This window comes from Oncorhynchus nerka, linkage group LG14 (assembly GCF_034236695.1).
Source record: "Oncorhynchus nerka isolate Pitt River linkage group LG14, Oner_Uvic_2.0, whole genome shotgun sequence".
Taxonomy (NCBI): Eukaryota; Metazoa; Chordata; class Actinopteri; order Salmoniformes; family Salmonidae; genus Oncorhynchus; species Oncorhynchus nerka.
The window spans coordinates 88,396,826-88,414,277 of NC_088409.1; the positions used below are offsets into that span (position 1 = coordinate 88,396,826).

The window sequence follows — 17,452 nt, forward strand, 5'->3', positions numbered from 1 at the left end:
GCTCCAGGTCAGTACCTCATCTACAACACATGTAACACTGAACTCAGTACAGTACAGGCCCCAGGCCAGTACCTCATCTACAACACATATAACACTGAACTCAGTACAGTACAGGACAGGACAGTACCTCATCTACAACACATATAACACTGAACTCAGTACAGTACAGGACAGGCCCCAGGCCAGTACCTCATCTACAACACATATAACACTGAACTCAGTACAGTACAGGACAGGCCCCAGACCAGTACCTCATCTACAACACATATAACACTGAACTCAGTACAGTACAGGACAGGCCCCAGGCCAGTACCTCGTCTACAACACATATAACACTGAACTCAGTACAGTACAGGACAGGCCCCAGACCAGTACCTCAACTACAACACACATATAACACACACTGAACTCAGTACAGTACAGTACAGGACAGGCCAGTACCTCATCTACAACACATATAACACTGAACTCAGTACAGTACAGGACAGGCCCCAGGCCAGTACCTCATCTACAACACATATAACACTGAACTCAGTACAGGACAGGCCCCAGGCCAGTACCTCGTCTACAACACATATAACACTGAACTCAGTACAGTACAGGACAGGCCCCAGGCCAGTACCTCAACTACAACACATATAACACTGAACTCAGTACAGTACAGGACAGGCCCCAGGCCAGTACCTCAACTACAACACATATAACACTGAACTCAGTACAGTACAGGACAGGCCCCAGACCAGTACCTCATCTACAACACATATAACACTGAACTCAGTACAGTACAGGACAGGCCAGTACCTCATCTACAACACATATAACACTGAACTCAGTACAGTACAGGACAGGCCAGTACCTCAACTACAACACATATAACACTGAACTCAGTACAGTACAGGACAGGCCCCAGGCCAGTACCTCAACTACAACACATATAACACTGAACTCAGTACAGTACAGTACAGGCCCCAGGTCAGTACCTCATCTACAACACATATAACACTGAACTCAGTACAGTACAGGACAGGCCAGTACCTCATCTACAACACAAATCACTTTAAACTGACACAGTACAGACTCAGCACCTCACCTGGGATTTATGACACATGGTTTCATTTGATTTTATTCATCATCAGACATTGTGTAGTTGTTTATATGCGACTGACCAGAGGACAGCAGGCTGTTGACCATCTCCAGGAAGGCTGGGTGGACAAACTGATAATCCTCCAGCAACAGCACCACCTGTTGGCCCTCAAGACCTGCCAGCTGCGTCACCTACACAGACAAGAACACACACAGTCAGGTGTGTGTGATTTGCAGCACACTTTGCCTTGTCCAGCTTCACACTTTGCCTTGTCCAGCTTTGCCTTACACACACCAGTGTTTCCCCTATGATTTACTTTCAGCAGCAGTGGTAACGTTAGGGGGGGGGTCCGGGGGCATTCACCCCCGTGACACCATCTGAAATATTATTTTCCCTTTTCAAAAGCATTATCACCTGTAGCCCAACTGATGCAACAAAGCAACTTTAAATAAATAGTCTGAAGCATGAGGTTGCCCATCTGCATTTACCTCATGGAAAACCCCCAGAAAGACTGAATGCATCAAATTCTACAAATATACCTTGTAACTTGTCATTTTTTCTGGATCAAAATGGGGCATAGAGGGTGAGCGTGGTAGGAGTGTGACAGTGGGCGTGGCCAATGGAGAGGTCTCCAACTGAACATTTTAGAGACCCTCCTCTTGGCCGCAGAGACAACATTTAGCTATTTTAAAGCACATTTCCTGCAATTCTACACATTTTGGCATTGGGCAGAGAGGAAAGGTGCCGTTTTAAAGCTAATTTCCCAAAATCTAGATATTTTGGCATGGGGCAGAGAGAGAATGTGCTGTTTTAAAGCTAATTTCCAGCAAATCTAGATATTTTGGCATGGGGCAGAGAGAGAATGTGCTGTTTTAAAGCTAATTTCCCAAAATCTAGATATTTTGGCATGGGGCAGAGAGAGAATGTGCTGTTTTAAAGCTAATTTCCCAAAATCTAGATATTTTGGCATGGGGCAGAGAGAGAATGTGCTGTTTTAAAGCTAATTTCCCAAAATCTAGATATTTTGGCATGGGGCAGAGAGAGAATGTGCTGTTTTAAAGCCAATTTCCAGCAAATCTAGATATTTTGGCATGGGGCAGAGAGAGAATGTGCTGTTTTAAAGCCAATTTCCAGCAAATCTAGATATTTTGGCATGGGGCAGAGAGAGAATGTGCTGTTTTAAAGCCAATTTCCAGCAAATCTAGATATTTTGGCATGGGGCAGAGAGAGAATGTGCTGTTTTAAAGCCAATTTCCAGCAAATCTAAATATTTTGGAATGGGGCAGAGAGAGAATGTGCTGTTTTAAAGCCAATTTCCAGCAAATCTAGATATTTTGGAATGGGGCAGAGAGAGAATGTGCTGTTTTAAAGCCAATTTCCAGCAAATCTAGATATTTTGGCATGGGGCAGAGAGAGAATGTGCTGTTTAAAGCCAATTTCCAGCAAATCTAGATATTTTGGAATGGGGCAGAGAGAGAATGTGCTGTTTTAAAGCCAATTTCCAGCAAATCTAGATATTTTGGAATGGGGCAGAGAGAGAATGTGCTGTTTTAAAGCCAATTTCCAGCAAATCTAGATATTTTGGCATGGGGCAGAGAGAGAATGTGCTGTTTTAAAGCCAATTTCCAGCAAATCTAGATATTTTGGAATGGGGCAGAGAGAGAATGTGCTGTTTTAAAGCCAATTTCCAACAATTCTACATATTTTGCAGTGGCTTATGCCATGTTCTTATGCTATCGGAGTGACTAAAACATAATAACAAAATGAATGCCCCATGCCATGACATCTTTGGAATTTTTGATTCTCCCGGACTAATTTTGGTGACTGTTAGTTCTCAACGATCTTATAAAAACAGAAATAGGTCCATTATCTTTTCTACAAACGTTATATCTGGTTTTAGTAGTGAAAGTTAACACTGAAAAAGGTTTTCCATTTCAAAAAAGTTTAAAGAAATCAAATAAAAATAAGTCTACCTCGGCTCAACGAATATAGGGGAAACACTACACACTAAAACATTAGGTCACAGAGACAGACAGACACAGAGGTATGACATCTTACGTTCTTCAGGTCATTGTTGAAGTGTTTGAGTGAGTATCCGCGGGAGATCTTGGGTGTGTAGAGTGTGTATCCATGCATATGTGAGACCAGGCATGTGGCGGTGCGTCGCCCAACCCCGCTGCGCCCGGCCAGGAGCAGAGAGCCCCCCGGTCGACTCAGGACGCGGTCCACACGAGACACAAAGTGACACACCTCCCAGAACAACAGCAGATCCAACTCCCTGTTGTCACGACCATACAAGACCGCTCCCTACAGAAGGCAGAGATACATTAGTACACACACTCTCTCCCTGTCCTACACAATACAAACACACACCGACACTGACCTTGTGTATGACCTGGCGTAGGTCGGCAAAGTCGAGGCGTCCCAGAGATTTACCGTGGGGGGGCAGGGACTGACCAGGGGCCATCACTCCCCCTCCCTCAGACGCACCCCACGTCACATAAAAACCATCTGCAGGGAGAAAATACACAGTTATACACACTGTTAAATACACACATCTATACACACACACCTAACTACACACACAAACCCAACCACAGAGAACCCACAGTCATACAGTATATAGAGCCACTCTGTCGAGGGAGAGGAGCACTGAGATGTGTGCGTTTTACCTGTCATGTTGTCGAGTGCGTCGGAGCCCCAGTCACCTCGTATGACAGAGGAGAGGATGTTGTCAAAGGAATGGATGTCTTTAGAGGAGACCAGTCTGTCTCTGAACAGCCTCTTGGCCTCATAGGCTACCACCTCCAACACTGAGTCTGTTATATTACAGTTCCCTACAGACAAAGACATGGGTTAATACACACTGGACAAAACATTCAAAAACACCTTCCTAATATTGTGTTGCGCGTGTACCCCCCCCCCCATTTCCCTCAGAACAGCCTCAATATGTTGGGGCATGGACTCTACAAGGTGTTCCACAGGGATGCTGGCCCATCATGACTTCAATGCTTCCCACAGTTGTGTCAAGTTGGCTGGATGTTCTTTGGGTTTTGGACCATTCTTGATACACATGGGAAACTGTTGAACGTGAAAAACCCAGCAGCGTTGCAGTTCTTGGCACATACCGGTGCGCCTGGCACCTACTACCATACCCCGTTTAAAGGCACTTACATCTTTTGTCTTGCCCATTGACCCTCTGAATGGCACACACACACAATCCTTCTTTAACCTGTCTCCTTCCCTTAATTTACACTGATTGAAGTGGATTTAACAAGTAACATCAATAAGGGATCATAGCCTCCACCTAGATTCACCTGGTCAGTCTGTCATGGAAAGAGCTGGTGTTCTTAATATTTTGTCCACTCGGTGGACACTACTACATTATACCATACTACAAAAAGACACACAGCATCAAGACAGCTCAGTGTACACACAGTAACACACCAGAGAAGAGAGTTGAAGTGATGAGAGAGTTGTGACATACCGTGTAGAAAAGGTAAGCAGCAGGAGAGAGGAAGGAGAGAGGAGAGCAAAAAAACGATGAGTCATGGAAAAAAAATAAGTTTGTCAGCAAACGCTTTTAATTAAAATTAATGATTGGACTCCCTATCACAGGGAGAACACATTGCAAGAGGGAGGGAGGGAGTGACAGAGGGAGAGATGAAGGAGGACAGAGAACGGAATGATGAGAGAGAGAGAGAGAGAGACGTGTGACAGAAGGAGCAGAACAGGGGAGAGGAAGAAAGAGATGGTGAATGCAGGAGACAGGGAGAGAACTACTGACTTTCAGAAGATATTCTGAAATATCCAACAGCAACTAGAATCAAAGGCCAGTACAGTATAAAGTTAAGACCGTTACCAAATAATGAGATGTTTTCAAGGAGAAGTCAGCAACAACAGAGAAAACCCATGCAATTAGCAGTATGAACTATTGCAGAAAGAAATTAAACTTTTTGGGGACAACTTAAAATGGGTCCCAAAAAAGATGTGTGTAGTGCAAGGGTTCCCAAACTGTTTGGCCCGCGTCCCCATCTTTATACCCCACCTTGTAAAACAAAGTTACGTAATCAACGGCCAATGTTTATTTGGGCTATGACAGTCTATTACAAATCAGTCTGACAGTATTTTGGAGAGTAATTCAATCTGAATGCAGTATGGTTTAACGTGACTGAAATGCATCAGAAAGGTTTTGGGAAGTTCAGAAGACCATCAAGCGATAATGATCTTTTTTCCCCGGGTCTGATTTTGTTCCTGGTCTTGTCCACTCTGTTCTAACGGCTTGTGGGCATAGTAGAGGGAAACAGGAAGTCCACATGTGTTCCTGAGAGTCTTATCTTTCAGTGATGGGTCATAATATTTTGTAGCTTAAACCATTTTTCAAAAAAGAGCCACATGTGTTGGAAGAAAACAGAAACCATTCTGTTTATTACCGACGTATCTAGCAGCTACTGGAGGTTACTGAAATAACCCCGGTTCTATGAACCAAGCAAAATGAACCAAGGGGAAACCCTGGTGTGGTGATTGTGGTCTGACCGTGTGATTTAACAACGTGGTCTGACTATAGGTCCAAGTGAACAATGAGCCATAGAACCAGAGGCAGTAGTGTGAGGTGTGGTCTGACTATAGGTCCCAGTGAACAATGAGCCATAGAAGCAGAGGCAGTAGTATGAGGTGTGGTCTGACTATAGGTCCCCGTGGACAATGAGCCATAGAACCAGAGGCAGTAGTGTGAGGTGTGGTCTGACTATAGGTCCCCGTGGACAATGAGCCATAGAACCAGAGGCAGTAGTGTGAGGTGTGGTCTGACTATAGGTCCCCGTGGACAATGAGCCATAGAACCAGAGGCAGTAGTGTGAGGTGCGGTCTGACTATAGGTCCCATTGAACAATGAGCCATAGAACCAGAGGCAGTAGTGTGAGGTGTGGTCTGACTATAGGTCCCCGTGAACAATGAGCCGTAGAAGCAGAGGCAGTAGTATGAGGTGTGGTCTGACTATAGGTCCCCGTGGACAATGAGCCATAGAACCAGAGGCAGTAGTGTGAGGTGTGGTCTGACTATAGGTCCCCGTGGACAATGAGCCATAGAACCAGAGGCAGTAGTGTGAGGTGTGGTCTGACTATAGGTCCCCGTGGACAATGAGCCATAGAACCAGAGGCAGTAGTGTGAGGTGCGGTCTGACTATAGGTCCCATTGAACAATGAGCCATAGAACCAGAGGCAGTAGTGTGAGGTGTGGTCTGACTATAGGTCCCCGTGGACAATGAGCCGTAGAAGCAGAGGCAGTAATGTGAGGTGTGGTCTGACTATAGGTCCCCGTGGACAATGAGCCATAGAACCAGAGGCAGTAGTGTGAGGTGTGGTCTGACTATAGGTCCCCGTGGACAATGAGCCATAGAACCAGAGGCAGTAGTGTGAGGTGTGGTCTGACTATAGGTCCCAGTGGACAATGAGCCGTAGAACCAGAGGCAGTAGTGTGAGGTGTGATCTGACTATAGGTCCCAGTGGACAATGAGCCGTAGAAGCAGAGGCAGTAGTGTGAGGTGTGGTCTGACTATAGGTCCCAGTGGACAATGAGCCATAGAACCAGAGGCAGTAGTGTGAGGTGTGGTCTGACTATAGGTCCCCGTGGACAATGAGCCGTAGAAGCAGAGGCAGTAGTGTGAGGTGTGATCTGACCGCGTGGTTTGACCGTGCTGTTGTGGTTGACTCACCTGCGGACATGTCGTATCGCAGCAGGCTGAGCACCCACTGGGTGAGGACACACGGAGTGAACAGGTAGTGACTGTGGTCATCCACCGTGAACTTCGCCTTCACCTGAGACCAGAGAGATAGAAATACACACACACACACACACACATACACACACACACACACACTTATTACACAGGTGTGTGTGTGTGTGGTTTAGATTTGCCTCCCTAAGAGTGAGGATTAGATATAAGAGGCAGTAAGTAAGTGCTGTGATAACAGCAGTCTAATCTAAAGCTGCTGCTTGGAAAGACTAGAGCAGCTTAACGCTGAAGCTTTACTCTGATAACACATGAACTCATCTGAGACAGCACACACACCTGTTCATAGACCTGTACCAGAGACCCTGCTAGCTGGTGTGTTTTCCCGGTGCTGGCCCAGGCTGCCTGGCTCCCAAGGCTCCTCTGGAGAACAGGTTGCAGGTACGCTGAGTAGATGGTCTGGAGCTGCTCCCTGTCTGGATAACTAGAGAAGAGAGCAAGTGTCAGTGTGTGTGTGCGTGCGTGCGTGTGTGTGTGTGTGTGTGTGCATGTGTGTGTGTGTCAGTATGTGAGGAGAGTTGAGCAGCTCCTCGCTCACAGGGGGGGGGGCTGCCGCTCAAAATTCGCTCAATTAATTTAACCAACACCCATATAGTTTTTGTGACTGCCTGGACCTACCAATTGTTTTTGAAGTATTAAAATCAAACCATATGATTTGAATAAAAAGTATTATATAAACATGAATGTAAGTAGCGCTCATCATTTCAAATAGGCTACAAATAGGTCATATTAAACAGCATATAAACTCTCTAAATAGGCCAGGAGCCAGACAGGGAGACTAAGAAGGAACAGAAATGAATTATTTAGGCTATATTATTGCAATTATTTCAAGGCTAGAGCCTACAAAGAAATACATTGTGAAGCATTAGTGACACACTAGGCTGGTAGGGACTTTAAGAGCTCAGTATTTAAACAACATTCGTTGTATTAAATCATTACAGTCTATAAATTGCGCATATAGGCTGTGACTTCCATAGAATTAAATACAAATTAATTATTAGGCTCAGTCTACAGTGCCTTCGAATAAATGCTAAGAAACACGAGGCCAGTCTACGGTGCCTGGAGAGCCGGCCAGTAGCGGATAACACCCACTCCACACTTAGAGCTACTGGGGATGCTGAACAACCTTTTGGCCCCTCTTACAGAGCTACTGGGGATGCTGAACAACCTTTTGACCCCTCTTACAGAGCTACTGGGGATGCTGAACAACCTTTTGACTCCTCTTACAGAGCTACTGGGGATGCTGAACAACCTTTTGACCACTCTTACAGAGCTACTGGGGATGCTGAACAACCTTTTGACCACTCTTACAGAGCTACTGGGGATGCTGAACAACCTTTTGACCCCTCTTACAGAGCTACTGGGGATGCTGAACAACCTTTTGACCACTCTTACAGAGCTACTGGGGATGCTGAACAACCTTTTGACCCCTCTTACAGAGCTACTGGGGATGCTGAACAACCTTTTGACCCCTCTTACAGAGCTACTGGGGATGCTGAACAACCTTTTGACCCCTCTTACAGAGCTACTGGGGATGCTGAACAACGTTTTGACCCCTCTTACAGAGCTACTGGGGATGCTGAACAACCTTTTGATCCCTCTTACAGAGCTACTGGGGATGCTGAACAACCTTTTGACCACTCTTACAGAGCTACTGGGGATGCTGAACAACCTTTTGACCCCTCTTACAGAGCTACTGGGGATGCTGAACAACCTTTTGACCCCTCTTACCAGGCTGGGCAGAGATGCAGAGTTGTTTTTTAAATTTTCCTATAGGTAGGCCTAAAGGTTTTTAGGCAAAATAACCCTATCAAAATGGAAAGCTCCTTCAACGTGGGAATATGCCAGGCCAATTGGGCCAAAATCAATTATGGCCTATTGTATAGATAATAGAACAAAAATGAACTAAACTTTTATGAGATCAGACTTTTAGTTTATAAATACTTTGCTACAATGACACACTTAGTTATCTACCCACCTTTTAGCATTTGCACGTAGTAAGTACACCCATTCATGAGATGTGTCTTTTCAGATTCCACAACGATTCTTTAGTTGTGGACATTACATCACCACACTCCCTCTCTTGCTATTGGTCCTCATGTTTTTAAGTCACCTTGATTTGTGTGTTTTATCAGTGTCTTTCTGAAAATATTTAGTGAACTCCATGACAGTAGCTAAAGGAAGGGGCTACAGCAGCACACAAGTAGACCACAAATGCATGATGGGCGCGCCCTGAGCTCGTAAAGCGAGAGCTACTGGGGCACTACGGGAGTGAAATTGGAGTGGGAGAGAAGGTTGACGCTCCAGCCTTTGGGAATCTCGCTCCGCTCCAGTCAAATTGGGCACGCTCTGCTCCTCGCTCTGCTCCAGCTCACATACTGGTCTGTGTGTCCCTACTCACTCTATGGTGCAGATGCGCACAATGGAGGTGAAGCGAGAGGTGAGTGTGTGTCGTCCCACAGCGCCTCCTGTTGACATGGAGGCCACCACCTGGACGTTCTCCAGACCCACCCAATCCAGGTTCTCATCATAGAACCCATGGTACGTCAGCACCTAGAACACACAAGGGGGAGGGAGGAGAACTCTGTCACGTTATGACAGCTTGACTAATTTCTGTCTTACCCATCGATCAAGAAATAATGTATTTTCAGTGTTGTATTACATTGAGTTGTGTTGTGTTCTATTGCATTGAGTTGTGTTGTGTTAGGTTGCATTGAGTTGTGTTATGTTGCATTGAGTTGTGTTATGTTGCATTGCATTGAGTTGGGTTGTGTTATGTTGCATTGCATTGAGTTGGGTTGTGTTATGTTGTATTGCATTGAGATGTGTTATGTTGTGTTGCGTTGCATTGAGTTGTGTTATGTTGCATTGCATTGAGTTGTGTTATGTTGTGTTGCATTGAATTGTGTTGTATTGCATTGAGTTGGGTTGTGTTATGTTGTATTGCATTGAGTTGGGTTGTGTTGTGTTATGTTGTATTGCATTGAGTTGTGTTGTGTTATGTTGTATTGCATTGAATTGGGTTGTGTTATGTTGTATTGCATTGAGTTGTGTTGTATTGCATTGAGTTGTGTTGTGTTATGTTGTATTGCATTGAGTTGTGTTGTGTTGCATTGAGTTGTGTTGTGTTGTATTGTATTGCGTTGAGTTGTGTTATGTTGCGTTGCATTGAGTTGTGTTGTGTTATGTTGTATTGCGTTGAGTTGTGTTATGTTGCGTTGCATTGAGTTGTGTTATGTTATGTTGTGTTGCATTGAGTTGTGTTATGTTGTGTTGCATTGAGTTGTGTTATGTTATGTTGCGTTGCATTGAGTTGTGTTATGTTGTGTTGCATTGAGTTGTGTTATGTTCTGTTGCATTGAGTTGTGTTGTGTTATGTTGTGTTGCATTGAATTGTGTTGTGTTATGTTGTATTGCATTGAGTTGTGTTGTGTTATGTTGTATTGCATTGAGTTGTGTTGTGTTGCATTGAGTTGTGTTGTGTTGCATTGAGTTGTGTTGTGTTATGTTGCATTGAGTTGTGTTATGTTGCATTGAGTTGTTGTTACGTTCCCCAGTTTATGTATTGTAGTTTGTATATTTGCATGTGTTTATTTCAGGAAATGGCTTCCTGAAATCCCTCAAGCAGCTGATTGGTCGACTCCATGGCTAATTGGAGAGCTGACCCCGCCCCCTCGTCAAGACTCAGCTGTCTCCAATTACCCATTCCTTCTGACGCTATATAAAAGCCAGTGTTCTGTTCAGGAGGGAGATCTTTTTGTAGAGAGATTTGCTGGGAGGTCAAAAGAGATTTTGTTGGAGGTAGATTTGCTAGACATTTTGCTGGAGGTAGATTTGAGAGAGATTTTCTGGGAGGTCATTGTAGAGATTCTGCTAGAGAGATTTTGATAGAGGTTGATTTTGCTGGTAGTTCATTGTTTTGTGAGTTTGTTGCTCAGATAGAGCTTATTTGATGTCCTTTGTTTCTTAGTTTGTTTGTGAAATTGTTTAATGTTCTGTTTCATTTGTTCCCAGGGGAGAAGGGGAAGGCACCTTGGGAGTGCTTAGGCAAGAGGCCCGCGGGCATACATATACCCGTAGCATATTCGCTGTCTAGGCACACTAGGTAAGACCTGGGCGGACCACCCCCTGTATTTTGGTTAGGGCACCAGGTGGTGCTAAATTAGGTAAGTAGTGGGTAGGCAGGTAAGATAGGAGAGGGCTTTGAGATTTACTTTCTTTGCTTTGGTTCCGTCCAGCCCCTTTTCCCCATATTACCGTGTAAAGGAATAAAGTCCTTGTAAATGGTACCACATTCTGCTTGTTGTCATTCTTACTCGCACCTACAGTCCATACCTTTTTCACTTCACAGAGAGTTTAGTTGTAGCAGGGTGTTGCGTTCCCTCTTCATAGAGGCGTGCGTAACAGTTGTGTTGCATTGAGTTGTGTTGCATTGAGTTGTGTTGTATTGCATTGAGTTGTGTTGTATTGCATTGAGTTGTGTTGTATTGCATTGAGTTGTGTTGCATTGAGTTGTGTTGTATTGCATTGAGTTGTGTTGTGTTGAGTTGTGTTATGTTGTATTGCATTGAGTTGTGTTGTATTGCATTGAGTTGTGTTGTATTGCATTGAGTTGTGTTGTATTGCATTGAGTTGTGTTGCGTTGTGTTGCATTGAGTTGTGTTGTATTGCATTGAGTTGTGTTGCGTTGCGTTGCGTTGTGTTGCATTGAGTTGTGTTGTATTGCATTGAGTTGCGTTGCGTTGCGTTGCGTTGTGTTGCATTGAGTTGTGTTGTATTGCATTGAGTTGCGTTGCGTTGCGTTGCATTGTGTTGCATTGAGTTGTGTTGTGTTGTGTTGTATTGCATTGAGTTGTTATGTTGTATTGCGTTGTGTTATGTTGTATTGCATTGTGTTATGTTGTATTGCATTGTGTTGGGCTGCGTTACGTTGTACAGTATTTGTTTGAAAAATGCATCTGGACACAGTAACATCTTTTTGTTTCTCCTGGCTGATCTTTTGAGAACATTGAGAAATGTAAGGGGTGGCCTGAAACCTGAGAGGAATGGCAGAGGACTACATCCGCGCTGAGGCAGAGGGCTCTTAGTGAGGACGACTGGCTAATATCCTGAACTTTGTGTGGTGATCTTTCTGGAGCCCAGAGCTGCTGAGGCATCAGCCAAATGGCTGCTACACAGACGGGACAAGGAGAAGTCCAGAGGCTATAAGACTCAGGCTGGTTCCCTGACTTGACCTCTACAAGATCATCAGCAGACTCCAACATCATCTACAATCCTTTGTCCAGCTCCCTTCACTCAAGCCATGAACTGACCCTCTCCATCTTCAGAGGACGCAGCTTGGCCTCGATTGGTTGACCTGTCATGATATATTGCTTTGAGATTCGATGAAAAGCGCTACATAAATGTAATAAATGATTAGTTGTATTATTACTGTATTGTAGTTTGTGTTGTATTGTATTTATTGTATTGTAGAGTTATGCTGTATTTTTGTGTATTTTATTGTGCTGTATTGTAGTGTATTGTAGTTTATGGTGCTGTATTGTAGTGTACTGTATTGTAGTGTAGTGTACGGTGATGTATTGCACTATTGTATTGTAATGAATTGTGTGGTGTTGTACTGTATTGTAGTGTATTGTGCAGTGTTGTACTGTATTGTGCAGTGTTGTACTGTATTGTGCAGTGTTGTACTGTATTATAGTGTATTGTGCGGTGTTGTACTGTATTGTAGTGTATTGTGCTGTATTGCACCTTATTGTAGTGTATCGTAGTTTATTGCACTGTATTGTAGTTTATTGTGCTGTATTGTATTGTGTCATAGTGCATTGTACTGTTGTAGTGTATTGTGCTGTATTGTAGTTTATTGCACTGTAGTGCATTGTAGTTTATTGCACTGCACTGTAGTGCATTGTAGTTTATTGCACTGTAGTGCATTGTAGTTTATTGCACTGTATTGTAGTGCATTGTAGTTTATTGCACTGTATTGTGTTATAGTGCATTGTACTGTATTGTAGTTTATTGCACTGTATTGCACTGTATTGTAGTTTATTGTGCTGTATTATATTGTAGTGTATTGCGTCAAAGTGCATTGTACTGTATCGTAGTGTATTGTGCTGTATTGTAGTTTATTGCATTGTAGTTTATTGCACTGTATTGTGTTATAGTGCATTGTACTGTATTGTAGTTTATTGTGCTGTATTATATTGTAGTGTATTGCGTCAAAGTGCATTGTACTGTATTGTAGTGTATTGTGCTGTATTGTAGTTTATTGCACAGTATTGTAGTTTATTGTGCTGTATTATATTGTAGTGTATTGTGTTATAGTGCATTGTACTGTATTGTACTGTATTGTGCTGTATTGTGCTGTATTGTAGTGTATTGTGCTGTGTTGTAGTGTATTGTGCTGTGTTGTAGTGTATTGTGCTGTATTGTGCTGTGTTGTAGTGTATTGTGTATTCTAGTGTTTTGTACTGTAGTGTTTTGTGCTGTATTGTAGTTTATTCTGTTGTATTGTAGTTTATTGCGCTGTAATGTATTGTAGTTTATGGTGTTGTATTGTATGGTGCTGTATTCTAGTGTATTGTATTGTGTTGTACTGTATTGTAGTGTTTTGTGCTGTATTGTAGTGTATTGTAGATTATTGTATTGTAGTGTATTGTAGTTTATTGCACTGCATTGTAGTTTATTGCACTGTATTGTAGTGTATTGTGTTATAGTGCATTGTACTGTATTGTAGTTTATTGCACTGTATTGTAGTGTATTGTAGTTTATTGTGCTGTATTATATTGTAGTGTATTGCGTCAAAGTGCATTGTACTGTATTGTAGTGTATTGTGCTGTATTGTAGTTTATTGCACTGTATTGTATTGTGTTATAGTGCACTGTATTGTAGTTTTGTGTTATAGTGCATTGTACTGTATTGTAGTTTATTGCACTGTATTGTAGTTTATTGTGCTGTATTATATTGTAGTGTATTGCGTCAAAGTGCATTGTACTGTATCGTAGTGTATTGTGCTGTATTGTAGTTTATTGCACTGTAGTGCATTGTAGTTTATTGCACTGTATTGTAGTGCATTGTAGTTTATTGCACTGTATTGTAGTGTATTGTGTTATAGTGCATTGTACTGTATTGTAGTTTATTGCACTGTATTGTAGTGTATTGTAGTTTATTGTGCTGTATTATATTGTAGTGTATTGCGTCAAAGTGCATTGTACTGTATTGTAGTGTATTGTGCTGTATTGTAGTTTATTGCACAGTATTGTAGTTTATTGTGCTGTATTATATTGTAGTGTATTGTGTTATAGTGCATTGTACTGTATTGTACTGTATTGTGCTGTGTTGTAGTGTATTGTGCTGTGTTGTAGTGTATTGTGCTGTGTTGTAGTGTATTGTGCTGTGTTGTAGTGTATTGTATTCTAGTGTTTTGTACTGTAGTGTTTTGTGCTGTATTGTAGTTTATTCTGTTGTGTGTTGTAGTTTATGGTGTTGTATTGTATTGTATGGTGCTGTATTCTAGTGTATTGTATTGTGTTGTACTGTATTGTAGTTTATTCTGTTGTATTGTAGTTTATTGCGCTGTAATGTATTGTAGTTTATGGTGTTGTATTGTATGGTGCTGTATTCTAGTGTATTGTATTGTGTTGTACTGTATTGTAGTGTTTTGTGCTGTATTGTAGTGTATTGTAGATTATTGTATTGTAGTGTATTGTGCAGTATTGTATTGCAGTATTGTACTGTACTGCAGCGTGTTGTAGTGCAGTTTATTCTGTTGTATTGTAGTGTATTGCAGTTTATTGCGCTGTATTGCACTGTATTGTAGTTTATAGTGCTGTATTCTAGTGTATTGTATTGCACTGTATTGTGCTTTATTGCAGTGTATTGTGCTGTGTTGAACTGTACTGTAATGTTTTGTGCTGCATTGTAGTGTATTGTAGAGTAAGGTGCCGTATTGTAGAGTATTGTAGTGTACTGTATTGTTGCGTGGTGTAGTGTATTGTGCTGTATTGGAGTGCATTGTGCTATATTGTAGTGTATTGTAGTTTGTTGTGCTGCATTGTAGTGTAGTGTATTGTTTTATGATCTATTGTAGTGTATTGTAGATTATTGTAGTGTACTGTATTGTTGCGTGGTGTAGTGTATTGTGCTATATTGTAGTGTATTGTAGTTTGTTGTGCTGTATTGTATTGTAGTGTATTGTTTTGTGCTTTATTGTAGTGTATTGTACTGTATTGTATTGTATTCTAGTGTATTGTATTGTACTGTATTGTATTGTGCTGTATTGTACTGTACTGTATTGTAGTATACTGAATTGCAGTGTACTGTGCTGTATTGTAGTGTAGTGTGTACCTGCTGTAAGAAGGCTATGAGGTTGCTGGTGCCCCACTTGTCAGGCTTGGGCAGGTTGATGTCTTTGAGGTAGAGGACCAGGTTCTCACAGTGTTTGGGTCTGTAGGCCCGTCCCGTGTTGGAACTGAGCAGCAGGCAGGTCTGACTGAGCTTCTGGAGGACGTGACGAGACGAGGTCTGGGCGCTACAGTGGACCACCGCTACCTGGGTGGAACGCAGCCGAGAGAACGCATAGCGCAACAGCATACTGGAGGAGAACACAGACACACAAATTAACACATATTAACACACACTCACACATTAACACACACACATACATTAACACACACACATACATTAACACACACACATACATACACAACTTAACACATTCACACACACACACACACATTAACACAGACAGTGTTGGCAGAACATAGGCTAAATGCCAAATAGAGAAACCAGACCATAACATTGAAGGAGGACATGAGTCATTACAGAGGTTAGATATCAGAGGATGAAGAGGAGATGACAGAGGAAGAGTTAGGAGGGAGGAGAGAGGAGAATTAACTCTGTATTGAAAAGTGTTGATGCCGCAGGGGTCTGTTTAACCGAATTTGTGAGAAAAACCTCAGGGCGAGGGGGGACATTTTGTGAGGGTGCAAACTGAGATAGGATAATTGGGATGTGTGGGTCTGTGTGTGTGCGTGTGTGCGTTCCTGAGCACAGCAGTGGAAATTAATTAGATGTTTTTTCATCAGGCAGGGATGACAAGCGTTTCCATGACGCCCTGACATTTCAGCGAGATTAGGGTTGTGGGTGTCATGGAGGGGGGTGGCTCAAGTGGAGTGTAAAAGCCAATCAGAGATGCCCTCCCTCTACTGGGTGCCCCAGGGATGACAGTAATGACTGTAGATTCAACAAGTCTCAGCCCCCCCCCCGCCTACCCCTCAGTCCGCTGTGCTATTCTAAGAAAGGTCACGCCTTAAATAAAACATGCCTGGAAACATACGTGTGTGTCATACCGTTCTCCCTGAACAGTAAGAGGAGGTTGTGCATGATCTGGCTAGAGTGTATTATACATCGTGTGTGTGTGTGTACATTTACCCCTTGCCACAGCCCTCAGGCCCCACCAGTATGAAGGGTTGTCTGTGCTGGGAGGAGAGCCAGTGGGAGAAGCAGTGCAGTCCTCTCTGCATGTCGGGGGTCTGGATGACGGGGAGTGTGTGAGTGTGTGTGAGCTCTTCCAGGCTGAGGCCGTCAGGACGTTCCAGAGTGTACACACACAGCCGGCCAGACTCAGGGTCATAGTAGGTGTCCAGGGGCTTCCTCGGGTCAGGAGGGCTCTCTCTAGCCCAGACCAGCACCTGCAGGGAATGCACACACACATACAGTGCTTTCGGGAAGTATAGGCACACCTTGACTTTTTCCACATTTTGTTAGGTTACAGCCTTGTTCTAAAATGTGTTAAATAGTTTTTCCCCCTCATCAATCTACAAACAATACCCCATAAATAAAAGGCTATATATATATATATTTATTTTAGTTAGTTAATTTATATAAAAATAAAAAACTTAAATATCACATAAGTATTCAGACCCTTTACTCAGTACTTTGTTGAAGCACCTTTGGCAGCGATTACAGCCTCGAGTCTTCTTGGGTATGACGCTACAGGCTTGGCACACCTGTATTTGGGGAGTTTCTCCCATTCTTCTCTGCAGATCCTCTCAAGCTCTGTCAGGTTGGATGGGGAGCATTGCTGCACAGCTACTTTCAGGTCTCTCCAGAGATGTTTGATTGGGTTCAAGTCACGTCTCTTGCTGGGCCACTCAAGGACATTCAGAGAAGTATCCCGAAGCCACTCCTGCGTTATCTTGGCTACGTGCTTAGGTTCGTTGTCCTGTTGGAAGGTGAACCTTTGCCCCAGTCCGAGGTCCTGAGCGCTCTAGAACTTTGCTCTGTTCATCTTTGCCTTGATCCTGATTAGTCTCACAGTCCCTGCCGCTGAAATACTTCCCCACAGCATGATACTGCCACTACCTTGCTTCACCGTAGGGATGGTTCCAGGTTTCCTCCAGATGTGACGATTGGCGTTCAGGCCAAAGTTCAATCTTGGTTTCGTCAGACCAGAGAATCTTGTTTCTCATGGTCTGAGAGTCCTTTAGGTGCCTTTTACACGCTACCATAAAGGCCTGATTGTTGGAGTTCTGCAGAGATGGTTGTCTTTCTTGAAGGTTCTCCCATCTCCACAGAGG

General features: G+C 43.2%; 1 protein-coding gene across 1 annotated transcript in view; it reads right to left on the minus strand.

Annotated features, from left to right (window-relative positions):
* Positions 1-17,452, minus strand: part of dync2h1 (dynein cytoplasmic 2 heavy chain 1) — a 377,649-nt gene that overhangs the window by 309,461 nt on the left and 50,736 nt on the right. The window contains exons 44-52 of the mRNA XM_065000515.1: positions 16,305-16,564; positions 15,219-15,465; positions 9,277-9,428; positions 7,155-7,299; positions 6,798-6,900; positions 3,757-3,921; positions 3,468-3,595; positions 3,143-3,391; positions 1,167-1,275 (exon numbers count right to left, since the gene is read on the minus strand). Coding sequence (XP_064856587.1) covers positions 1,167-1,275; positions 3,143-3,391; positions 3,468-3,595; positions 3,757-3,921; positions 6,798-6,900; positions 7,155-7,299; positions 9,277-9,428; positions 15,219-15,465; positions 16,305-16,564 — 1,558 coding nt within the window. The remainder of the gene's footprint in view (positions 1-1,166; positions 1,276-3,142; positions 3,392-3,467; positions 3,596-3,756; positions 3,922-6,797; positions 6,901-7,154; positions 7,300-9,276; positions 9,429-15,218; positions 15,466-16,304; positions 16,565-17,452) is intronic.